At 48.9% G+C, this 27056-nt stretch overlaps 1 protein-coding gene across 5 annotated transcripts in view; it reads right to left on the reverse strand.

Moving 5' to 3' along the window:
* celsr1a (cadherin EGF LAG seven-pass G-type receptor 1a) overlaps positions 1–27056 on the reverse strand; it is a 386197-nt gene that overhangs the window by 14598 nt on the left and 344543 nt on the right. For 4 of the 5 annotated variants that reach the window (XM_038811389.1, XM_038811386.1, XM_038811385.1 and 1 more), the window contains exons 31-34: positions 15149–15285; positions 13256–13356; positions 12624–12794; positions 10933–11178 (exon numbers count right to left, since the gene is read on the reverse strand). In XM_038811389.1, the coding sequence (XP_038667317.1) occupies positions 10933–11178; positions 12624–12794; positions 13256–13356; positions 15149–15285 (655 nt within the window). The remainder of the gene's footprint in view (positions 1–10932; positions 11179–12623; positions 12795–13255; positions 13357–15148; positions 15286–27056) is intronic. The other variant, XM_038811388.1, reaches the window with a different exon arrangement.

Genomic DNA, 27056 nt, shown 5'->3' on the forward strand with positions numbered 1-27056 from the left:
TATCTCCCTCGCTTCGGGCTCACACTCTGTTCACCTCCAAAGGCGCACCGTCGCAACCCTGACGATTCAGGGCGCCAGCTACTCGAACTTCCAGCTATACGTACTCCCCGAACTCTGCGCCCCACTCTTACTGGGACTCGACTTCCAGTGCAACCTCAAAAGCCTCACACTTAGCTTCGGCAGGCCCCTACCCCCACTCACTATCTGCAGCCTCGCTAGGCTAAAACTCGACCCCCATCCACTCTTTGCCAATCTCACGCCGGACTGCAAACCCGTAGCCACTCGCAGCAGGCGATACAGCCTGCAGAACAGGGTGTTTATCAGAACCGAGATCCATAGGCTTCTACGTGAGGGGACCATAGAGGCCAGTAAAAGCCCCTGGAGAGCTCAGGTGGTGGTCGTCAAGACCGGGGAAAAATTCCGAATGGTAGTGGACTATAGCCAAACCATTAATCGGTTCATGCTCCTCGATGCGTACCCCCTCCCCAGGATTGCAGACATGGTGAATCAGTTCGCCCATTATAAAGTCTTCTCCGCGGTGGATCTGAAGTCTGCATACCACCAGCTCCCAATCCGCCCGGAGGACCGCCACTACACGCCGTTCGAGGTCGACGGCCGCCTCTTCCACTTCCTTCGGGTTCCCTTTGGCGTCACGAATTGTGTCTCGGTGATCCAATGAGCAATGTACCGAATGGTGGACCAGTACGGGCTGCGGGCCATGTTTCCGTACTTGGATGACGTCACTACCTGCGGCCATGACCAGCAGGACCACGATGCTAACCTCCATCGATTTCTCCAAACTGCCCAGAAACTTAACCTCACGTATAACACGGAGAAATGCGTTTTCCGCACGACCAGTCTAGCCATCCTCGGCTATGTCGTGGAAAACGGAGTCCTGGGCCCTGACCCGGACCGTATGCGCCCCCTCTTAATACTCCCTCTCCCTCATCGTCCCAGGGCCCTCAAAAGGTGCCTGGGATTCTTCTCGTATTATGCCCAGTGGGTCCCTCAGTATGCGGACAAAGCCCGCCCACTATTTAAGGCCACACTCTTTCCTCTGTCAGATGAGGCTCGCCAGGCCTTCACCTGCATCAAGGAGGACATCGCCAAAGCGGCCATGCGGGCAGTGGATGAATCCGTCCCCTTCCAGGTGGAGAGCGATGCCTCAGAGGTCGCTCTCGCAGCCACTCTAAATCAGGCAGGGAGACCACTCACGAACCCTTCCGCTTCGGAACTTCGACACTCCTCAGTCGAAAAGGAAGCACAAGCCATCGTGGAAGCTATACGACACTGGAGGCACTACCTCGCAGGTAGGAGGTTCACCCTCATCACCGACCAAAGATCGGTTGCCTTCATGTCTGACAACTCACAAAGGGGCAAAATTAAAAATGATAAAATCCTGCGGTGGAGGATTGAACTCTCCACCTACAATTATGATATTATGTATCGACCGGGGAAGCTCAACGAGCCCTCAGATGCCCTGTCCCGCTTGCGCGTGCGCCAGCGTGCAAGGCGACTGCCTGAAAGCTATCCACAATGACCTCTGCCACCCGGGGGTCCCCCGACTCGCCCACTACATCAAAGCCCGAAATCTGCCTTTCTCCACCGAGAAGGTAAAAGCGATCACCAGGGATTGTCCGATCTGTGCGGAGTGCAAACCGCACTTCTATAGACCAGACAGGGCCCACCTGGTAAAGGCCTCCCGGCCCTTTGACGCCTGAGCATCGATTTCAAAGGGCCACTCCCCTTGACCAATCGGAATGTGTACTTCCTGAACGTTATCGACGAGTTCCCCCACTTCCCCTTTGCTATCCCGTGCCCCGATATGACCTCCCACACAGTCATTAGGGCCCTGTACAGTATCTTCACCCTGTTTGGTTTCCCCAGCTACATACACAGCGACAGGGGTTCGTCCTTCATGAGCGACGAGCTGCGTCAGTACCTGCTCGACAAGGGCATCACCTCGAGCTGGACTACCAGCTACAACCCCAGGGGGAAGGGCAGGTGGAGAGGGAGAACGCGACGGTCTGGAAGACCGTCCTACTGACCCTCCGGTCCAGGAATCTCCCGACCTCCCATTGGCAGGAGGTCCTCCCTGACGCGCTACATGGTATTAGGTCCCTCCTATGCACAGCCACCAACCAGACCCCGCACGAACGGCTATTTGTTTTTTCTAGGGGCACTACCAAGGGGGTTTTGCTCCCAGCATGGTTGAAGACACCAGGCCCGGTTCTCCTCCGGAAGCACGTTCGGGCACACAAAACTGACCCACTCGTAGAAAGAGTGCTCCTACTCTACTCCAACCCCCAATACGCTTTCATTGAATACCCTGACGGCCGTCAGGACACTGTTTCCCTCCGGGACCTGGCGCCTGCAGGATCCAACTCCACCACCACTACCGCCGAGGTACCCCTCACACTACACCCCACAAACCCTCCGCGCCCTGCGCCCCTACAGGTTAACGGCCCGTGCTCCGCGCCCCTGCGCCTATAGGTTTCCTGCGCTCCCCGTCGCCCGTCGAACCAGTCGGGTACGAAGCTCGGACCGAATCACCCCCGGAGTCCACTATTGTACCCGACCGACCGTCACCACCCAGCCACCCGAAGAGGCTGCAACCCCGGTGCTTCTCCGATCCCAAAGGACGACTCGCCTGCCGGACCGGCTCAATTTGTAGACCCATCACCCCCGCCGGACTTGATTTTTTTTACAGGGGATGAATGTGGTGAATTATAAACCTAGTAATTCACACTGTGTTCTATTATATGTATTGTATCCTTGTGGGCTCTGTATACGAGCCGTTGCGTGGCTCTGCCCATAGGGGGAGATGAGGAGTTTGTACTGGGCTCCACCCGTGGCTCCTCCCACTAACCCGGAAGTATAAAGCTCTGCAGTCGGGTGCCTGCTGCCAGTTCATCTCGTCGCAGGCAGGCTCTGTTGTAAGATTATTAAAACCACTGTTCACTTCCAATCACGTGTCTTGTGAATTGATGGTCACATCAGTGGATAAATGTGTGTGTGTTTAATAAGGATTTGTGAAACCCTACAGAGTAGAGATCCAAGATCTGAGTGGATGAATGAGTGTGTGTATGTTAATAAGGATTTGTGAATTTTCTTTGGTGTTTGTATTTTTAAAAACGTTGTATTTTGTAAAACCGAGTTTCACATCAATTGGAAGTTGTAAACGGCAGGCAGAAATGTGATCAGTATTATGAGGTAGTAAATCAGTATGTTCAGAACTAAATTGGTCTCAGAATAAACAGATAAATAAGTTTTTAGGCAGCAGTCAGCTGTGTACAGGAGATTACTTTGAAACTGATGCGTTGAAATTGACACTGCATAGCTTCACAGGGTCCTAGTGTCCGACGATCACAAGAATGTCACGAGCAAAAATAATGATGTTTGGAATGTTAAATACATTGAAGAGGGAACTTTGGAGAATAAAGATATTGGACCAAAAGTTAGATTAAGAAAATTAAGCAGTATCAGGAAATGAGAATCTGATGGCAGGAAAAGATTTAATAAATATTGATGCAGGTAAAATTAAGATATTAAAACCAATTGATAATACAGAGGAAGTTTGGGCGAAGCTACCAACTAAAACTGCAGGAAAAATAATCAGTGAAGCCGAAAAATGTAAAGACAAGATTGTTCAGAATCTGAGTAAACATACAGTTGAATTAGAGAAGCATGGGGTGCGATTCTCTGGCGTGCCAGAGTGGCCCTCCCGCAATTCTCCCACCCCCCCCAAAATGGCGTGTCGCATGCTCGGAGAATCGCCGGTCGCCGTTTTTCACGGCGACCGGCGATTCTCCGGCCCGGATGGACCGAGTGGCCTAACGATCCCGACCTGTTCACGCCGGCGACAGGTAAGTGTGGGGCGTAGAGAAGAAAGAGCACCACGGCCATGCTCGGGAGGGGACTGGCCCGCGATCGGGGCCCGCGATCGTCGGGCCGGCGTCTCTAAGAGACGCACTCTTTCCTCTCCGCCGCCCTGCAAGATCAAGCTGCCACGTCTTGTGGGGCACCCGAGGGGAAGATGGCAACCGCGCATGCGTGGGTTGGCGCGGCCAACCTGCGAATGCGCGGCTGACGTCACTTAGGTGCCGCTGGCTACGTCATTCTCAGCGCGCCGCTTTTTCAAGGCCCGGCGGCCGAGTTTCTCCCAACACCGCTCCTAGCCCCCCCCCGGGGGCGGGGGGGGGGGGGGGGGAGAGAATATGGGGCAAGGAGCGGTCTCCGACGTGAAACACTCCGGGTTACACGCTGGCGTCGGCCGTTGAGGAGAATTTCGCCCATGGTGTCTGGAGCAAAAGAAATTGGATCACAATTAAAACACATGACCCAATTGGTGAGAAGACAGTGAATTAAAACCCGTTAGCAGCATTGATTGGACAGATGATGAAGTTAAAATGTCATGTTTTGGGTGCAGAAGACCCCGGGGGTGAGAAGGGTGTTCCTGGAGTGGGGCAGGGATTGGGGGGTGTGTTGGCGCTGCCTAACCTCTGTGGTTACTACTGGGCCGCCAACGTGGCGATGATACGTAGGTGGGTAATGGAGGGGGAGGGTAATGGAAGAGGTTGGAGATGGCGTCCTGTGTGGCACGAGTCTGGAGGCGCTGGTGACAGCGCCACTACCACTTCCCCCAGCGAGGTGGGTGGCGGCTACCCTCAAAATTTGGGGGCAATGGAGGAGGCATAGGGGGGGAGGTGAGAGCTTCAGTGTGGTTCCCGATACGGGGGAACCAACGGTTTGTCCCAGGGAGAATGGAAGGAGGGTTTCTGAGCTGGCACAGGGCAGGTATTAGGCGGTTGGGGGACCTATTTGTAGATGGGAAGTTTGCGACCCTGGCAGAGCTGGAGGGGAGGTTTGGCATCCCCCCGGGGAACACCTTCAGATACATGCAGGTAAGGGTGTTTGTCAGGCGGCAGAGTTTCTACTGTTGCCGTCAAGAGGGGTTCAGGACAGGGTGCTCTCAGGGACGTGGGTTGGAGAGGGGAGGATCTCGGCGACCTATCAAGTGATGCAGGAGGGGGAGGAGGCCTCGGTGGAAATGTAAGTGGGAGGAGGAGCTGGCAGAGGAGATCGACGAAGGGACGTGGGCGGATGCCCTGGGGAGAGTGAATTCCTCCTCCTCTTGCGCAAAGCTCAGCTTAATTCAATTTAAGGTGCTGCATAGGGCGCATATGACTGGGGCAAGGCTGAGCCGGTTCTTTGGGGAAGAGGACAGGCATGTCAGGTGTTCGGGGAGCCCAGCAAACCATACCCACATGTTCTGGGCGTGCCCTGCGCTGGAGGGTTTTTGGAGGGGTGTCACGGAGACGCTGTCAAGGGTGGTTGGTTCCAGGGTTTAGCCGGGCTGGGGACTCGCAATATTTGGGGTAGCTGTGGAGCCGGGAGTGCAGGGGGCGAAAGAGGCTGGTATTCTGGCCTTTGCGTCCTTGGTAGCCCGGCGCAGGATTCTTCTACAGTGGAAGGATGCGAGGCCCCTGGGCGTAGAGTCCTGGTTCAACGATATGGCTGGGTTTATCAAACTGGAGAGGGTCAAATTTGCCTTAAGGGGGTCGGTGCAAGGGTTCTTCCGGCGGTGGCAACCGTTTCTAGACTTCCTGGCGGAGCGTTAGGTGATGGTCAGCAACAGCAGCAACCGGGGGGGGGGGGGGGGGGGGGGGGGGGGTTGTTTATTTTTTTCCTTTATTGGGCGTGTATATTTGCTTTCATGTTAATTATTTCTGTTAATTTATTATCTGTGTATAGGGGGGTGGTTACTGTTCTTATTTCTTTCTGTTGTTGGTAAAATTTTTTAGAAAACTTGAATAAAAATTATTTTTAAAAAAAAAGTCATGTTTGGAACTTACCTTCATAAAAACCGGTCGTAATCAAAATAAAGTAATTAAAGTAAATGCAGTCGCAATATCAGGAATGTATCAGGGTAACGTTTCGACCAGATTGGATCACTGAGTGAGCAAAAGAGGAGGAGTTTGAGATTCTTCGAATCTCACTCAGGGGTGCAATGACAGAAGGAGGAGGCTTAACAGGCAGAATTGTATGATGTACATCAATGATAAGGAAAATAAACCAGTTCAAAAAGAAAAAGGAAAGAAATGGTGGCAAAAGAAATCCGGAAGTCCTGGAGAGGGCACTTCTGGAATATCCAAATGAAAATAGAAAGTACAAATGAAAGAATAGGGCCCTCTCCACCCGTGACCTGTTCATTTGATTTTTCAGATGGAAAAAACAATTAACAGACAAACCAGTTCACAAGAAGGAAGAGAACTACACTCCAGAGAAGAATGTTTTAGACAGGATTGGGGGGAAACTAATGATACAATTGGCTACATATTTGAGGGAATTAAATGACAGAGCCCGGAGGAAAACTTTACGGGTTAGAAACAAATCAAAATATTAAATTATTACTGAACAGTGAAACCTCTGGTCAGACATCTCTAACTGGACATCAGCTGATGGATGATCTGCGGTCTCCACGGGGTATGTACTATGCGGTGGAGTTATTAAGGGTCTCGGCAGACAGCAGCGACTGACGAGGAACCCCAATATGATAAAAGACAATAGTTTTAAGAATTTTTGTAGCTTGATGCCACGGTGGGAAAATTATTACCAATGCAGCAAACAATATTGCATTGACGAGCTGTAATAGTTGTGAAGGAAGAAATGTCATGTAAATTGGTAGGGACTGGTATATATGATAATGGGGTTATGTGTGCCATTCAAGAACTTGATCAGCATTTCTAAGATGTGTGAATGTTTTAATAGAGGGGGAATAGTAATGGTTTAGTGTGTTTTCTTGATTTAACTGCATAGGACATCACGAATAATATTGATGTTGTTTACATGCCATATTTAGTATGTAATAACTATTGGTCCCAAAGCCACGAAGGGATGTGTCGATATTGTACTTAACAATAGGGAGAATTTATTTGGAAAAAGTGACAGTTCAATGTGGCTTTGCGAATACTGTTGGCATATTATGTTGCAAATGTCGTAATGGAAAATATACACTTTCATGTTGTAAGGGAAATGATGACGGACGAAATGGATTTGAAGGAAATTTGTCAGAAAGATATTCTCTAATGTAAACCAGGGGCTGGCAGGCATACATGGTTCAGGACAATGTTAGACATTAATGTGAGGAAGTTAGGAATAGAAGTAGGATCAATTAAACCTTCTAAATTAATGAAGCAAGGGAATCAGTGGGTGGCACGTGGGGCGCGATTCTCCGCTCTCCAGGCCGGGTGGGAGAATCGCGGGAGGGCCGCTTTGGCACCCCCCGCGATTCTCCCACCCCCCCCCCCAAAATGGTGTGTCGCATTTTGCGACACGCCGCTCGGAGGCCCGGATGGGCCGAAGGGCCTGACGATCCCGACCTGTTCACGCCAGCGTGAACAGTGCGCGACAGGTATGTGTGGGGCCTGTGGGGGGGTGGAGAGAAGAACGAGCGCCAAGGCGTGCTCGGGAGGGGACTGGCCCGCGATCGGTGCCCACCGATCGTCGTGCCAGCGTCTCTAAGAGACGCACTCTTTCCCCTCCGCCGCCCCGCAAGATCAAGCCGCCACGTCTTGCGGGGCAACGGAGGGGAAGACGGCAACCGCGCATGCGCGGGTTGGCGCCGGCTAACCTGTGCATGCGTGGCTGACGTCACTTAGGCGCTGCCGGCCACGTCATTCTCGGCGCGCCGCCTTGACGCAAGAGGCCCCCGGGGGGCCTCCGACTCCGGCGTGAAACACTCCGGGTTTCATGCCAGCGTCAGCCGTTGCGGAGAATTTCGTCCATTTTATCATAATTCACCATCCCAATGAGAAACGGAAAGCAATTTGGATGACGGAAAAATGGGACACTAACAGCCGGTGATGGACAAAAGACCTTTTTGGTTACTGATGGACTGAGTTGTGTGCTGTTTCTAAGGGACATAAGGAAGCTTTTACAGTGCTGCTACCCCAAAGAAGTAAAATGCTTTGCAGGTAGTGGAACACATGGATATAGCTATTGTGTTACCTTCCTGAGCGGCTGCAGCTATGGTTCACGTTAATTGGACTTGAGGAAAGAACGAAAAAAGACTCTGATCAACACTGGTCTGTGATATGGATACATTTACAAATTGATTTCGGTGCACAATTTTAAATCGCAACATGTACATACAAATGAGAAAAATCGGGGATAAATGTTAGTCAGTACAATTGGATGGGGGGGGGGGGGGGGATAATTGACCAAATGATATAGTTATGTTTCAAATGTCAAGACGAGGTGTAATGGAGAATATGGAAAGATGTGTCATTTGAAACATGGAAGTCTGGCAATATCTGGTCTGAGAGAAACATGAGAGAATACAGGGCAAGATCCCACAAAGGGTTAACAGCAGCTGCAAAGAGCAGGATTGTAAAATGCAGATTCTTTCTCCCAAGCAGGCTTAGCAAACACACAGGATTTTTGTATGAAGCTAAAAACAATGGTTCACACCTTCATTGAAATTAACTATCTAAATAAGCATCTGGAAAGGAAAGGATGAGGTTCAGTTGAATTTGGTGACAATTCTAGGTGTGAAATTCTGCTAACACCAGGTAAATTAAAGAAAACTGGAGACTATCAATCTACGAGAAACAGAATTTAAAGCTGAAATCAAAGTTAAAGTTATGAGCTGGGGACACAATTGGAAAATAAAATTATAGAAATGACAGGAACCAAAGCAAAATTCACACCTCTATTGAAACCAAAGCATTTTTGAATATCACAAAGGAACTTTGTACATCACAAAGGAAACAATGTAATCAGAGACTTGAGAGGTGAGGTCATGTCAAAATGAATACTTAGTTGTATTAGAATGTTTAGATCAAAGATACTTTTTACAATCAAAGTGAAATAAAGGTTACTTTACAATAAAGTCATAAAATCTTAATAACTGTTAGAAAGAGAATATAAACCCAGAGACCAGAGCAGGAACTACCAGAACTCAGAGAGAGGAGAGAGGCAGAGAAGGAACAAGAGAAGCAAGCAGAGTCAGCTTACAGTCAGCTCGGTCATGGGAAAGATAAGACATAGCAGCCGAGCTAAAACACCTAATACACCTAAGGAAGACTAGAATTTAAAGAGGAGGCAGTGTCAGCTCAGAGATAGCCAGAAGAGTTAGCTCTCAAGGCTCGGTACATGGGAAAGATACACATAGCAACCGAGCTCACCAGCGAATACATCTAAAGAAGACCAGATTTTAAAAAGAAGATTGATTGTCAAGGTGGGCCTGAAGGTCCCTTCAGCCAACCAGAAGGATCCAGAAGCAAGATCTTTTTACCTTTCTGTAAAGAAAGTGTTTGCAGCTTTTAAAAGAAAAAATATAATAACAAAATAACTTAAAAGTTTTAACCTGAAACAGTGGTTATTCCCAAGTCTACTTTACTTACTTAGCGATGCTACTAAGTGGTAAGTAGATGAAACCTTCGGTGAAGGTATGGGTTATACCAGAGGATAACTTGAAAATATAGTTTGACCTGAACAACACCCACCGAAGCCTGCATCGGAGTCAGGGAGTGAGAATCCGTGTTCACCGTTTAGAATGTCGGCTCTTTTTGGTATAGGGGGACTTCTAAGAATAGTGGTGAGTTTTGAACAACAGCTTTACCAATCAGAGATTCTACCTTTAAATACCTCTGCCACTTTGGTTCTTTGTGGGCATGTTATCAACATGCTCTTCTGGGAAAAGAGCAGCTCATTACAAATGCTTAAATTGCCCAGATTCATGGCGTGGTGAGTTCCTTACTATGTTGACACAGGAGGTCCTGCAGAGGGCAGATGTTACCTCACGGTGAAAGTTATAGAGGAACATTAACTGGTGAATCATCTGAATTGTGTGCACAATTACTCAGCAACCACTGGTCTGTGGTTGGAGACCTGGTTGTTGTATTAGCCAAATTGACTCTTAATTGGTGTGGAGTGTTACAATAATTCCAAATATTTAAAGGGTTCTGAATTTCACATCCAACGAGTAGAGAGATTAGAATCTCTCTCGGCACGATAGCACAGTGGTTAGCATAGTCGCTTCACAGCTCCAGAGTCCAGGTTCGATTCCCGGCTTGGGTCACTGTCTGTGCGGAGTCTGCACGTTCTCCCCGTGTCGGCATGGGTTTCCTCCGGGTGCTCCGGTTTCCTCCCACAGTCCAAAGATGTGCGGGTTAGGTGAATTTGCCATGCTAAATTGCCCTCAGTGTCCAAAAGAGTTGGGTGGGGTTGCCGGGTTACTGGGTTGGGGTGGAGGTGTGGGCTTAAGTAGGGTGCTCTTTCCAAGAGCCGGTGCAGACTCGATGGGCCGAATGGCCTCCTTCTGCACTGTAAATTCTATGATTCTATGAATCCCACCCTACTGGTCTGCTCTGGAAAGAACAGTTTTTTGTCAAATAAGAGGTTAATACATATCTCCAGTGTAAATATTAAACTAGCACCAAGTGGGTCAGCTATGTCTTTGTCTGGTGTTGCATTTCAGAATGATCAAATTCATTGGAGTAATTCCATAGCCAAGATTCTAAATATGTGCCCACTCCTCAGATGTTCGGCAGGTGTTACCAGCCTGTTTTCCCATGCATTTAACTTTCGGTAATTTAATGGGATAGAAACATAAAAAATTCAAAAATAGGAGCAGGAGGAGGTCTTTCGTCCCTTCAAGCCTGCTCCGCCATTCATTATGATCATGGCAGATCATCCAACTGAAAAGCCAAATCCCGCTTTCCCCTCATATCCTACAGAAACATAGAAAATAAGATGCTGTTACAAATGTAACATTTTGCTGAAGATTACTTTAAAAACAAAATGAAACAAATCATTAAAACTATGTCAACAGCTGTACACTGTTCAAATTTGACGTTCACCAGAAAGACAAAATCTAACTTTGTGGAAGAATGAATTCATGTTTTTCATTTTGAGGGAAAAACTTGCCTTTTCTTTGCTCTGGCTGCGGATTGGAGTTTGGCTGAAGTGCAGATGAGCTTTCCTTTTCCTGCAGCTCATCCTCACCTCCTCTGGGAATGTCACCACAGTGATTTGTTTTATTTTCTCTGTGAAGCTCGACGTTCACTTTTGTTTCCACCTTCAGTTTCTCAGTTGCTCCGTGGTCTTCACTGTCACTGGCTGTCATACACTCTGCGGGCCAGTAATGCTTCACGTGATTGGGCATGGCCTCAGCTGTTTTTGGGGGGCGGGGGAGGAGGAGGGAGAGGAGAAGAGAGAAATGAAGGTCAAAGCTTAATTAGGAATAAGCAATGTGCACAAAAGTATGTCAATCCACTCTTTCATGGACATGCAATATGAAAGCTGAGGACTTCAACATTTTACCAATGTGTCCATTCAGGAAAACTGTGGGTATTCAAAAGTGCAATGACACATCTAAGAGGAAGAGTTAGTCAAAGAGACAACACCCATTGCTGCTACAGAATGATGCAATCTGCTTTAGGAGGGTATAACGGTTCCAGTTTTCTTTCAGAAAATGAGGAATATTGCGGAAGGGTACTGGGAGCATTCCCTCAATGTTTCTACAGTTGTTGAAGAATTAGAATTCGAAAAGCAGACAGCCTTTATGTCCAACTGCCCAACAGCTGATTTACTTGGTGATTCAGGTGAAACGTTACGAAGTACTGATGGGCATTCTTAAATTGATTTTGCCTGTGGCGTTCTATTTTTAAAGTTTTATTAGATTCTGTATTAGAGCTAAGTTTTTTATTTTTTATAATCATTAACATTGCAATATACTGATCCACTTTTAAGTGTACTGCATGTCAAATCGTTCTGTTAAAAGCTTGTAAATAAGTTGGTAAAATTTAATGTCTCTTGTAGTGTTCTGCATACACTATAAGAACCCACCTCTTTTGCATTTTCTGAAAGTGGGAAGATACAATTTTTGAAGCAAGCCCTGGATCATTATAATTCCCAGGTAGTTATAACTTGGTCAACAAGTTATTTAACAGGCTATCTGGGAAAAGTAATAGTCACCTTCCTGGGTAGGGTGGGAGGAGATGTGGTTCACTTTCTCAAATTCAAAATAAGTGTCTGTGTGCAGTTGCTGCCTTGAATTCAGATGAGGATGATTCCTGAGGGAGTGCCCCCTGATCTAGGGTAGTCTATGTTTGGGGCTAGAGTTATAATCCACTTCACTACGACAGTCATTAATGGCTGAGTTATCGCTTCTCGGCCTTTTGGCTAAGATGAGCGTGAGGTGAGATGTAATGCCTGGATCTGGTATGTCTCGCTTTTGGGGACCATGAACTGGATTCAATTTGAATTGGTTTTTGGAGCAGGCAAGGAGCTGGATTAGGGGTTTGCCCCTGTCTACACTCTGAGCTCTGGCTTTGTAACTTTGATAAAGTAATTAAAAATAAAAATTAATGGCCGAGTTGACAGTCGGGCAATGTTCCTCTCCTGCATGAGACGTTCTCTTTGCATCCAATCCAGCTGACTCGAGAATGGATTAGGCTGACTCTAAGTGTAAGCAAGTGAAGCAAATACCAGACGGGGAAAGGCTTATGCCTACATGGAAGCAGAATTCTCAATCAATGGAACTAGCTTGAAGCAGAACAGTGACTGAGCAAACATGATGCCACATCTTTCTTACTGTTACTTGTATTTTATCTTACCCTTTGGTGTACTGTGTATTGGATTTTTTTCATTATTTTTAGGTGCCCCTTGCTTCCAGTTGGGGTCCCCTTGAAACCCATCTTCTTCACTATCTGATGAGTGGCTAGAAGCGTAGGAGCTGCTGTGATCATCTTCCAGAGACAATTCACTGTCCGAGTCAGAATCTGGCTCTGGGAAAAGGAAACATGTGAAAAACAATCCATTAGCGAGAAACAGGAAAACATGTTCTAATAATTAATTGATGATCTTCAAAGTTTATTGATCCAGTCCATTATTACTCATCATCCAGAAGTTCATAAGCAACACCGCCAATACCATAGAAGCTACAATACCACTGTGGAACAGGACACATAGACTATGTATTATCAATATAGATACCACTATATGAACTTCTGATAATCAAATTGCACAGGAGCATTAGTTACAAGTTTTGAACAGATTGTCGTAGATATCATCAGACAGCAAAAGGAATATTTATTTCACCTACTGCATTTCCAACTATTTATCTTTTTTCTATATCAGTGACGTTATATTTAGAATACTATGTCATCGCTTAAACTGTTAAGCAGCTTTTGAAGTAAGTGTTTTGCATAAACGGACAATACGGATTCATTAACCGGAAAAGCCTTACCATCAGGTTTCTTTATTTTTTTGCGGAATATTGAAGAATCTGGTTCTGCATGGCCACCTTCTGCCTGACTTGATAATAAGCTCACTCTCTGAGCTTCATCCCTGAGAAAAGATACAGAACTTCTTCAGTACTAATCCAACTTGGACAAAATTAGACAGTAAAACGAGAAGAGCGATATTAAGATTATAATAGCTTACAGGCTGGATGCCTCCTGTTTTAAGTAAATGGATCGGCCATCTTAAGAAATAAGAAAACATTTTCCCTTCACAAGAAAAGTTGAATAACCTTTTTTTAAAATAAATTTAGAGTACCCAATTAATTCCTTTCAATTAAGGGGCAATTTAGTGTGGCCAATCCACCTACCCTGCACATCTTTGGGTTGTGGGGCAAAACCCACGCAAACATGGGGAGAATGTGCAAACTCCACATGGACAGTGACCCAGAGCTGGGATCGAACCTGGGACCTGGGCGCCGTGAGGCAGCTGTGCTAACCACTGTACCACCGTGCTGCCCTTGAAAAGTTGAATAACCTTTGACAGGAGGGTCAATATTGGAAAACAGTGAGGAATTTCCATTTTTTAAAAGCAGCCGTACATATATATACATATACATATATGTGGGGCAGCACGGTAGCATGGTGGTTAGCATAAATGCTTCACAGCTCCAGGGTCCCAGGTTCGATTCCCGGATGGGTCACTGTCTGTGCGGTGTCTGCACGTCCTCCCCGTGTGTGCGTGGGTTTCCTCCGGGTGCTCCGGTTTCCTCCCACAGTCCAAAGATGTGCGGGTTAGGTGGATTGGTCATGCTAAATTGCCCGTAGTGTCCTAAAAAGTAAGGTTAGGGGGGTGGGGGGGTTGTTGGGTTACGGGTATAGGGTGGATTTGTGGGTTTGAGTAGGGGGATCATTGCTCGGCACAACATTGAGGGCCGAAGGGCCTGTTCTGTGCTGTACTGTTCTATGTTCTATAAGTCTCATACGGATGAGGGGATTTGTGACACAAGATCATCCACCTTGAGCGTCATGAGCCAATAGAAGGGCTGCAACCAGTTGTCTAAAGGGCATGAAGGACTAGTGGAACCGGCTCATAGCAAAACTAAATATATATTCAAACAGTGGATAACTGGGCCACTGTGGCAATGCTGAAAAGTTATCCATTACTTCTGGGGGCAACTATAACAACTTGGAAAAAATGAAAATGCTGTAAAACACGAGGAAGACTGTATAAATCCACTGACTGGGGGGGGGGGGGGGGTGCGCGCGCACAAAAGAAGTGTAGGGTAAAGATTTATAATCACTAGACATGTATGAGGCTCTTGTGAAAATGTTCCCATCAATTAGCTGCAGGAATTCATTCTCTCCTCTCAGTGCCTGACTTTATGTCCAATTCTTCCGAAATAAAAGGCTGGTGCTTTCTTTCCCAGCCCTGCTATTTAATCATGCAGCCCTTTCCAGTTTCTTCACTGCACTGTTTCGTCATACAGAGGTGTCCCGTGTGGAGCCATGTGAATTGCACAACAGTCTTTCTTTTGTTCATAATGCTGTTATTCAGAGGTCTGTCTGTCAGGGTTCCAAGTAGATTTACGGAGCCTCAGGTAGTATTTAACCCAAAATTAAACACACCTCATCAACTAATGACGGGTGCCAACTCATCACAATTTCATGGTTTTGAATGTCTCATTGCAAGGATTCAGTTTAATGAAAAACATGGTTAGCATGAACAAACTGGGCAAAAGCAAGCATGATCAGTTAGATATTGTAAGAGAAATATTACTTGACACCAATAAGCATCAGATTAAGCAAATTAACGGAGAACGGAGATAATAGTTCATGCAATTGGCTATATTAGAAGTATACCTGAAAAGATCAGAATCATGCACCCTCCACCTGATTACCTGAGTTTAGAAGCAATGCAGCTATTGTGACTCTTGGCTGACCTGACAGTGCTCTCCATGGAGGCCGTTGATTCTCCAATGGTGGTGCGATACATTCGTCCTTCATCCACGTATGTGTTGTTACAGTTAAGAGACCGCTGGAAGAGAGCATAGAGTTTCATTCGACACATTAATGCCACCTCCTAAACTAGCCAGTGACTTCCAGTCACCAAGCATATGGGTAAAAACAGGATGATCCGATTACAGCATCTGACATTTGATGCTTCCTGTGGTGAATTGAACTGTTGCTGAACTAGTAGCTGTTATCTTCAATTGCATAGCACGAATTGTGTACTGTATTATCATTTCTCATAATCTACCATTCGTTCAAATCTACCATTCATCATATTCTGGAAATGGCTCGCTGGCCCTGGTATTGGTGTCTCAATCACCTCTTTTTTAAAAAGCAGTAGCAAGACCAAATAACAGAATTAAACATGCACTGACTGCCTGCCAATTGGCATTTTTAACCAGGCCCCAATTCGGTTGGTACCAGAAACAGGTGGGAGCTGCATTACCGAGTAGAAATTAGAGGTTTAGGGCCATGATGCCATCTGGAGCAATTAAATGCGGCAACTGCTGAGCTAACTCATGACATAAGGTGAGGAAAAGCCAAACCAAGCATCACTTAAAGCAGCCAACTGAAGTGGCTCTGAGGCAATAAAAGATTATGGGCAGCTGGATTCTCCACCGGCGGGATGCTCCATTTTGCCGGCAGTCCGGGGGTTTCCCAACGGCGTGGGGCTGCCCCACAATGGGAAACCCCATTGTCAGGCCAGTGTAACGGAGCATCCCGCTGGTGGGGTGAAACAGAAATGCGGCGCGGCAGGGCGGAGAATCCAGCCCCATTTTCTTTTGTTTGTTCAGGCAGTAAGATGGAGATAACTGTGCTCCCTGGGCCTTTCGCAAGTGCTCCACCCCACCCCCATTAATAAAGGCCTCCACATTTGGACCTGTCCTGCACTTTAATTTTGTGATGCAGGCCTACACACTGCTGGAATATCTACCTCCTTAAACTTGCATGTTGCCTATCGGTGCTTGGAAACTTGAAGCAAACAAGACCCAAATTGCCAAAAAGGGTTGGGCACCTTGCTGGCGACTTAGGTCAGGGATTACGACAGTTCCTGTCACCTCACATCCACTGAATGGAGGAGATAACGATCAATCTACTATTTCACATCTGATAACCTTGCAGTAGCTCATAATATCCGTAATCCGATTCGATACAGGAGTATAGTGTTCTGAGGGGCAAGTTCATCAGTCAATCTGCAGGTTTGGCCTGAATTTAAGACATGCAGTAAGTAGCCTTGGGCAAGGCTCCCCTGCTGGCAGCCTGGATTCACAATGTTACATTTTATTGTTAAAATTATTACAAAATTCATTTCATTAGAAGCGCTATGCTCAATTTAATAAGGAGCTTTCAAATCGGAAGTATTCACTGTTCGTTTCTGTCTTTTGGAGGAGGTGCTAAACTGATAATGTCTGCCTTCTCAGGCAGATCACATGCTCTATTGTCTCTATGATTACATTGAGAAATAGCTTTGCACTTGTGTTAATGTACAATGTTACCAGGTGTTATCATTCTTCCCTCTATCTCCCTTCAGGAGCCTTGTAACTCTCAACAAATGAATTTCTCCGATGCTTTTCTTTCAGCTTGTTAGGTTTCTCCTGGTCTATCTAAATAATGTTTAGTTTCACAATAACCTGACCTGCTTGGTATTGGAGGTGTGACTGGAGATTGAATGGGATCACCTGAAGATTTAATTGTGTTGCTAACATTTTGGTTACCAAGAGAGAAGATTGATCATGTTCTTTATTCGAAAGACATTTTCTGCATGATGTTTGACAATCCATTAAACCCCCTCCCCTCCGATCCATTATGCTCCACCTCTCCCAGCTGGGAATCACGCAGGAATGATTTGGTGCAAGTATTTACCTATGGGGTCCTGGCACCATGGCCTTTGAGGGGGAGCAAAGGGGCAAGTACCCTTTTCACTGTCTTCGGGCTTGTTGGGGGGGGGGGGGGGGGGGGGGGGGGGTTATGCCTGGAGCTCTCAGACGAGTGGGACCAGCTTGGCGGCAAGGGTATGGACCCGGGGTGTCCCCCTCGGGATCGGGGTGCTGTGGCTGAACCCCACATTGCTGCTGTAAAAAGACTAGCAACTCACCCCTGAGGTGTTACTTACAGGCTCCTGACTGTTTAAACTGCTGCCAGTACCCTTGAAATGCTCCAAGGTCTCCTGATCATTTAGATATCAATCTACCCTGCCCGTCTGGGAACCTTCCTGTATCAGCAGTTTAATCAAAGGGATAGGCGTCGTCATGCTCAATCATGGACCACCGGGTGTTGGGACTCCCATTGCACTCTCGAGATACCCTCCTCCACAGCAGAGGAAGCAGGGGATTAACTCCGCACAAAAGGACAGATGCACCAGTGGCTGCCAGAATTCTCCCTGGTTTACAGCTCCTCTCAGAATAACAGCCTCACTAGTGAGCCTATCAGCTAACCTCCTCCTAAGGATCAGGTGATTGATTTCTCCAGGCCCTGCAGGTACACCGCACTCCATTGGAATCACATGGTATGAATGTATGATCCTGGACCCGCCCAGGAAACCTCAACAGCTCCCTGTCACAGACTCGTGTGTTAAGTCCAGGCTCCACATCACACTGCAGACGAGCTCCCTCAGTGACACCCATCTGCAGGACGTGCACGCACACCAGTCTTCACCACACAACCAGCTGCCATCATTCTGGCAGGAAGGCACAAAGCTCACTCAGTGAGGAATTCCAGACTAGACCCCATTGGGCGAGCCAGGACAGGGGCCACAGAGCCCATCGCTAACACTAGTTGTGGCGGCCACCGGTACCCCTTTTGCACAGCTGGGTGGTGAGGATAGAGGATTTGCACATCAAAGGCTGGGTGCAAGTCATCGAATCATAGAATTTACAGTGCAGGAGGGCATTCGGCCCATCGAGTCTGCACCGGTCTTTACAAAGAGCACCCTACTGAAGTCCACGTATCTACCCTATCGCCGTAACCCCCACTTAACATGTTTTGGACACTAAGGGTAATTTAGCATGGCCAATCCACCTAACCTGCACATCTTTGGACTGTGGGAGGAAACCGGAGCACCCGGAGGAAACCCACGCAGACACGGGGAGAATGTGCAAACTCCGCACAGACAGTGACCCTGCTGGGAATCGAACCTGGGACCCTGGTGCTGCGAAGGAACTGTGCTAACCACTATGCTACCGTGCTGCCCACCACTGATGGGGACAGGGCTATTGTATCAAGTACATGATCTAGAATGGGCTGGGGATGGGGGGATTGGTGACGATAGCTGAGCAGTCAAACTCAGGATGCCCAAGTAATTTTGGGTGGGTTTAGATGGTCAAGGGAAGCATCACATTGCTAACAGTCTCTGTCTCCCCCCAGCCACTACACAGAAATGGAATCTGGAACTCAGCCTGCCATGCCAGCTATCTACCTGGCCACTGTTGCCACAGTGGATGCATGGTGGAGAGTGCGCCAGTGCCACCCCTAGGAATACCCTGCATGACAAGAGCCTTCCCCAGGACAGCTGGTGAGGCTTGTGCCGGCCGACCACCAGGCCGGGGAGGAGGTATGAAGGTGGTGCCATATCAGGCCATGTTTCTACCGTCGGTACCCGTGCTTCGAGGAGGTGCCGGACAGCATGTGACTCCGCCTAACCAAGAAGACCATGCACCACCTGTGACAGATAGTGGTGGACCTGGCACCGCGAGGTCTCAGAGGAAGTCACCCTCTCCTGGTGGCCGTCATGTTGATGGCTGCGTTCAACATCTCTGCCTCTGACTCGTTCCAGGGCTTGAGTGTGGAACTGTGCGGAATTTTGCAAACGTCCGTGCATCAGAGATGTCATAGATGCCCTATGCGCCTGGACAGCTATCTAAATTCACTCTAACCAGGACCAGGCCCACCAGGATGCCAGGACTGCTGGATTTGTTGCTATCATTGGCATGCCCCAGGTCCAGGGGGCTATTGATGGTACGCATGGTATCCTTAGAGCACCGGCTTGACGGAGGTGCCCTTCATTAACTGAAAGGGTTCCATTCCCTGAACGTGCAAATGGAGTGAGAACCCGTCTTGCACATCTGTGCACAATAGCTCGGCAGCGTGCACAACACATACATCTTGGCGCACTTGGAATTTGCTGGCACCTTTGAGACGCTTGGTTGAGGTGTTGGTAAGTGAGCGACAAGGGTTACCTGCTGTGGTCACAGCTAGTGACACCTGAGCGGAGGCCCATCAGGTATGCAGTGTCAGGTGAGGGGGAGTCAGAATTCTCACCCATCACTTCCAGGAGGCCTGGGATGGGCCTCTCCATCAGAGTGTATGCAGGCCCCTGGCCTAATCCACGGGCAGGAGTGAGCTCCAGGGGTCTCAATGTCATCTGGCCAGTCCTGGAGGCCCATTCTCATCTGAACCATGATGTCAATGCCCGCAGCCATGGCCCTCTGTGACTGAGGCTTGTCCCTCAGTGAGCACGACCCGTCCCTCAGCCAGCGAGCCCTGTCATTCAGCGAGTCCTGTCCCCCAGCGAGTGAGCCCTGTCCCCCAGCGAGCGAGCCCTGTGCCTCAGCGAGCAAGCCCTGTCCCTCAGCGAGCGAGCCCTGTCCCTCAGCGAGCGAGCCCTGTCCCTCAGCGAGCCCTGTCCCCCAGCGAGCGAGCCCTGTCCCTCAGCGGGCTCGCCCTGTCCCTCAGCGAGCCCTGTCCCTCAGTGAGCGGGTCCTATCCCTCAGCGAGCGGGTCCTGTCCCTCAGCGAGCGGGTCCTGTCCCTCAGCGAGCGGGTCCTGTCCCCCAGCGAGCAAGTCCTGTCCCTCAGCGAGCGAGCCCTGTCCCTCAGCCAGCGTGTCCTGTGCCTCAGCGAGCGAGCCCTGTCCCTCAGCGAGCGGGTCCTGTCCCTCAGCGAGCGAGCCCTGTCCCTCAGCGAGCGGGTCCTGTCCCTCAGCGAGCGAGCCCTGTCGCTCAGCGAGCGAGCCCTGTCCCTCAGCGAGCGAGCCCTGTCCCCCAGCGAGCGAGTCCTGTCCCCCAGCGAGCGAGCCCTGTCCCTCAGCGAGCGAGCCCTGTCCCTCAGCGACTGAGCCCTGTCCCCCAGCGAGCGAGCCCTGTCCCTCAGCGAGTGAGCCCTGTCCCCCAGTGAGCGAGCCCTGTCCCTCAGCGAGTGAGTCCTGTCCCTCAGCGAGCGAGCCCTGTCCCTCAGCGAGCCACCCCAGTCCCTCAGCGAGTGAGTCCTGTCCCTCAGCGAGTGAGCCCTGTCCCTCAGCGAGCCCTGTCCCTCAGCGAGCGAGCCCTGTCCCTCAGCGAGCGAGCCCTGTCCCTCAGCGAGTGAGCCCTGTCCCTCAGCGAGCGCGTCCTGTCCCCCAGCGAGCGAGCCCTTTCCCTCAGCGAGCGACCCCTGTCCCTCAGCGAATGAGCCCTGTCCCTCAGCGAGCGAGCCCTGTCCCTCAGCGAATGAGCCCTGTCCCTCAGCGAGCGAGCCCTTTACCTCAGCGAGCGACCCCTGTCCCTCAGCGAGCGACCCCTGTCCCTCAGCGAATGAGCCCTGTCCCTCAGCGAGCGAGCCCTGTCCCTCAGCGAGCGAGCCCTGTCCTCAGCGAGCCCTGTCCCTCAGAGAGCGAGCCCTGTCCCTCAGTGAGCCCTGTCCCTCAGCGAGCGAGCCCTGTCCCTCAGCGAGCCCTGTCCCTCAGCGAGTGAGCCCTGTCCCTCAGCGAGCGAGCCATGCCCCTAGCCAGTGAATCAAGCATCTTAGCCAATGAGCCATGCCCCACTGTGACTACCCAAGGTCAGTCAACGCCCAGCCAATGCTCTCGATGTCCTCAGCCATGGTCCATTGTGAGTGGGCCAAGCTTTGGAGTGTGGCAGCAATGTCCATCTGCACCTGGGACATGTCCTCCTGTGGGTTGGCCCTCCTGCCCTGCACCTCAGCCACGGACATCACAGTGTGACCTAGACTTGCACGTCCTGAGATATGGCTCTGACTTCGTAGCCCCTGGTCTTCCACCCTTTCAGTGTCGGCCTGGGTACCAAGCATTGTTGGCAACATCTCCTATGCGTGACATTGATTGGACTTGTCCAGTTGAAATTGCAGGTGCTGGAATGTTTCTGACACTCTCTCCTGTAAGTTCTGGCTCTGAATCTGCTGGGAAAATCAATTCCAGAGGTGCGACATTTCTCTTGGGGGCAGCTGTTCCCTGGGATCAGGCAGCCCTCTGGCCAGCCACTCACTCGGAAGTCCCTGCCTACACCTGATGTTCTGCAGCACGTGTGTGGTGTTCACCAGACGGTGACCCAGGAGCTTGATTGCTAAAATGTCCCACTGAGATGATAGTCTCTGCTCTGGTGGATGATGCTGGTGAAAGCAGTGCAGAGAAGGCAGTGTCTTCCCAGGAGGCACCTGGCCAAAGAGGTCAGGGCATGTGTGACACCTGGAGGTTGGAGTCTGAGGGACATGCTGGTAGGTAGAGTATTGCCGGCTGATAAGGGTATGGGGCCAGATGTCAGGGGTCAAGGACAGGAGTAATGCCAGGGTCACACAGGTGGTTATTCATCCGAGGTGCTTGAAGGAAGTTGTTCATCTACTTTCTGCATTGCATGCTGGTCCTCTTGGTGAGGCTACCAGCACTCATTGATTCTCCCACCTCATCCCAGGTTTGATTCATTCCAACTGGCAGACAACTCTGCCCCACCCTGGGGAAGAGGGTATCCCTCCTTCTCCACAACAGTGTCCAACATCCTATGGATGACCGCATCAAGGAAGCATGGTGCAGGTCTTTTAGCAGCCATCTTCTTGGCTGGAATGAGAGTCTGGGATGAGTGGGTCCCTTAAAGGCTGCCCAGCTCGTCAGGCTCACAATGGGATTCCCAACCCTAGCAAACCACACACCTAGGGAATCGAGAGACCGGCGGGATGCACTTGGGCAGTGTGCTGGCCTACTTGGATGGATGGAGTCGCACCTCCCTGGCGCTCCTAGCAGCAGCGCGAAACTGGCGGGGGCACCTAGCCTCACTTATTTTAAAACATGCAAGACTCGAGTAAGCTAGCATAGAACAAAAATAACATTTTCCAAGGCAGAAAATTGGATGGCAACTCCCGCATGAAGGCAAGAATTATTAAAATTAATTATTGACATTGCTTGATTCAGACCAAGACATTGCAAAACTCATTAGTAAGATCACATTCAGAAACACATTTGTGCGCCTTTTTGCACCATAACATCAATGGGACATTGACACATTGGGCGGGATTCTGCCGTAATCGGCAGGGCGGGCAACTCCGGCGGGAAGGAGTGGCGTGAACCACTCCGGCGTCGGGCCGCCCCAAAGATCCTCCGCACCTTCAGGAGCTAGGCTGGCCCTGGAGTGGTTTGCGCCGCGCCTACCGGCGGGGAAGGGGCTTGGCGCCATGCCAACCGGCTGGGAAGGGGCTCCGCCAGCTGCTGCGAGTTGGCACATGTGCGGGAGCGTCAGCATGTGCACCGGCCATGGCGGACCGCTACAGCTGCCGGAGCGGAAGAATAGAGCGCCCCCATGGCACAGGCCCGCCCGCGGTTCAGTGGGCCCTGATCGCGGGCTTGGCCACCGTGGGGGCAACTCCTGGAGCCAGCTCCCCCGCCCCCACTGAGAACCCCGGAGGCCGCCCGCGCCGCTAGGTCCCGCTGGTAAGGACTTACTCTAATTTACGCCGGCGGGACCAGCAAAAAAAAAAAAACGGGCGGCTACTCAGCCTATCGCGGGCCAGAAAATCGCCGGGGGGCCGCTGTGAGCAGCCGCCGACCGGCACGGCGCGATTCCCGTCCCCGCCAAATCTCCAGTGCCGGAGAATTCGGCAGCCGGCAGGATTCACGCCGTCCCCCGGCGATTCTCCGACCCGGCAGGGGGTTGGAGAATCCCCCTGTTCTTTCAAACGTGCTCCAAATGAGCCCTCTTTTAGAATTGAGTACTTTACACTGCGAAAACTCCCTCAAAATCAAATTAGATTTTCTGCAAAATAGGGTTAAAGAGGATATAATTCAGATCTTATTATTTAGACAAACTGAACATTGAATTCTCCCTGAGTGTACCCGAACATGCGCTGTAGTGTGGCGACTGGGGGCATTTCACAGTACCTTCATCGCAGTGTTAATGTAAGCCGACTTGTGCCACTAATAAAGATTATTATTAACTCTGACTAGTGAGTACAAAAAGGACAGAAGTATAAAATCAGCAAGTCTGAAGAGAGACACCACAGATTAGTTACACCCCCCCCCCCCCCCCCCCCCCCTGCAGACTAGTGAGTATTTGAAACCAGATCGGTTAACACTATGGTAATTAGCTGCATTAAAAAGGATCCAGACAAATCAGCTGGCGAGCGAGACTGAAACTTGTAAGGACGAGCATATACATAAACCATTGGGGATTTTATCGAGCACAGTAGTTCTTGTGTTGCTTGGCCCATGAAAATGCCATCTGTGGAATGCAGTTGGTCAGGGTTCACTAATGTGGGCTGTAATTACGCAGTGATATTTGGGTGATTGGTTGGGTTGGGCAGAGGCCAGAGGAGGAAATTTCAGAGAGCTTTGTGCTCTTGGAATCTTTACCTGTTGTTATTCGCCTTCATCAGGAGATGAAGCAAGAGAGGCGGGTTCAATGACGGACAAAATTGAGCATGGTCAGCAAAAAGATTGGACCCCATGGAGCTATCTTTAAAATACATTTACAGTGCCCAATTCTTTTTTTCCCAATTAAGGAGCAATTTAACATGGCCAATCCACCTACCTTGCACATGTTTGGGTTGTGGGGGTGAGACCGATGTCGGGAGAATGTGCAAACTCCGCATGGACAGTGACCCGGGGCCAGGATCGAACCCGGGTCCTTGGCGCCATGAGGCAGCAGTGCTAACCACTGCGCCACCCACCATTGTACTTTTCAATGCTCTTCAATTTTCGGCAATAAGAAATTTTCTAATGTAGCTTCTCGTGTTCTTAGAACCCACATGACATCCAGTTGGAGCACAGTCACTTCAGGAGACATATTGGTGAGAATGGCTGAAAGTTGGAGCCAGAGTCAAATATTATGAAGACGCATTAAGGTAAAATGCATGTTAAATCTGCTTCACTATAAGGCAAGGCTCTAAAGTTAATACTGGTGAAATTAAAGTCAAAGAGGAACTTTGCACAAGGAGTGACCAGTACCTGGGATGGTGCCAGATACAGGTGCGGAAGTTAAAACTGTGGATTTATTCAATAACATTTCAAGAGGAGCTAAAATAGGCTGAACCTGTGAATCCAGTATCTGCCGATGCTTTAGCATAACATTTTGAGTGGGGCTAGGATGACTTTACAAGTTTAGAACTTAACTATGGAATAATCAAGCTTATTAAAATGTCAACTTTCAGCTATGGAAGCTTACTGAAATAACTTCAGATTGGATAAGTCATCCAAACACTTTTTTCATACTTTATAATTCAAGTTTCAGCAAAAATATATGACTAAGTTTCATGTGCAAAATATTTTGATTTTAGGCTCACTAAGCTTTTATTGTTACTGTTCCTGGAGCAGCAGATTATGGGTGTGAAGTTGGGTTCAATAGTGCCCGTTATTTGAGGACCAAAATGGCGTTTGCTGTGCATGCACACATTTGTATAATGAACTGTGTTAAACAGCATATTGGTGATGGGGTTAGCACCAAGCATCAAGTGTTCACTGGAAATATACAGTGCACGCAGGTCACAATGTCAATCAGTGTGCAACCCTATCATGTGCTGCCATATTGGAAATCCACACTCCAGCTAATGCCCTCTCTTAACCTTGCACAGCTGAACTTGTATTCAGCAGCACAAAGGATCCATTCCCCACAGAGGCTATTTAATGTGAATAATCACCTACTTCCAGTTAGTGGGGTGGGGGGGAGAACAATTTTTTCACCAATGATCGCAATCCCAATTCACCAGTCATCCCAATTCACCAGTCATTACAATCCCATTTCACCAGTCATCAGGATTCCAATTCAACAGCTCTCACAATCCTGTAGCCACCTGGGGTGGCCACGTCCCGATTCAAAATGGACACTCGCAAGGAGTGCAGGGAAAAATAGACAACACCAGAGAAAACAAGCAGGTGCAAGGTTTCCTGTGTATTAAGATTTGCAGAACCCAGACAGAACTGAAACCAAAATCCATTAGCATATTAATGAGCTATCTCCAGGGACAAAAAGAAACATTGAAACAATCGAGACCAGGACAGACTCCCCGGCGCCAGTGGGAGCTAAAACAAAGGCAGGCCAACGGCCACATATGGCCCGCCCAACGATCAGGGAACAACTCCGGTATTGGAGAAAATCGATAGGAACGATTGGGACATGGTCCAATTAATTGGGACAAAGTCCGGGGTCTGCCCAGAAGGGCGCAAAACCCCTGGGGACTATAAGATAGCGTCCCCAAGTTCAGTTCGCTCTCTTGGCCTTGGCTCTCAGCGAGGAGAGACCTGCCTAACAGCTGCATCAACCAAGTAAGTCTAAGGTCAACGCACGCTATGAGATAGGCGCTCCTAGCTACTATTCCGTACCAGTTCGAAGCCAGCAGTATCAGAACCGGACAACGGCCATTGTTCCTCTGACCTGGTGGGCCACGCAAAGCTAAGTATAGGCTTTTAGTAGCAGTTGTAGTTTAGCAAATAGAGTTTATGCGTGAGTAGTAATTGACTGTGTGTATAATAAATGTGTATTGATTTCAAACTTACTAACTGGTGTATTGAGTTATTGATCAGTACTTGGCTTTAAGCCCTCTGGTGGTATCAGAAAGGTACCTGGCGACTCTTGAGCAAAGGTAATTAAAACAGAGCAAATTAAGGGAAGGCATAACGAGCAACAATCCCAATTCACCAGCCATCACAATCCCAATTCACCAGTCATCACAATCCTAATTCACCAGTCATCACAATCCGAATTCACCAGTCGTCACAATCCCAATTCACCAGTCTTCACAATTCCAATTCACCAGTCAGCAACAGTCCCACTTCACCAGTCATCACAATCCCAATTCACCAGTCATCACAATCCCAATTCACCAGTCATCATAATCCCAATTCACCAATCATCACAATCCCACTTCACCAGTCATCACAATCCCAATTCACCAGTCATCACAATTCCAATTCACCAGTCAGCAACAGTCCCACTTCACCAGTCAGCAACAGTCCCACTTCACCAGTCATCAGAATCCCAAATTAACAGTCATCACAATCCCAATTCACCAGTCATCACAATCCCGTCATCATAATCCCAATTCACCAGTCATCACAATCCCAATTTACCAGTCATCACAATCCCAATTCACCAGTCATCACAATCCCAATTCACCAGTCATCATAATCCAAATTCACCAGTCATCATAATCCAAATTCACCAGTCATCACAATCCCAATTCACCAGTCATCACAATCCCACTTCACCAGTCATCATAATCCAAATTCACCAGTCATCACAATCCCACTTCACCAGTCATCACAATCCCACTTCATCAGTCATCACAATCTCAATTCACCAGTCATCACAATCCCAATTCACCAATCATCAAAATCCTAATTCACCAGTCATCACAATCCCAATTCACCAGTCAGCAACAGTCCCACATTCTTTACTTCATATCTGCTGTTGGTTTAGATTGTTCGATTAGCCACAATGCAAAAATAAAAGTGACCACAAAATACACACGGCAAACATAATTTATAAATAAAAATTATGTCATGATCTATATATACTTAAACTAAATGACCATTCACTTAGCCTTCTGCGTGCCTTTGCTATTCTTGGCCCCTGGCCTGGCTACATAGCACTCGTAACCAGTATTT

Source organism: Scyliorhinus canicula, chromosome 11 (genome assembly GCF_902713615.1).
Source record: "Scyliorhinus canicula chromosome 11, sScyCan1.1, whole genome shotgun sequence".
Taxonomy (NCBI): domain Eukaryota; kingdom Metazoa; phylum Chordata; class Chondrichthyes; order Carcharhiniformes; family Scyliorhinidae; genus Scyliorhinus; species Scyliorhinus canicula.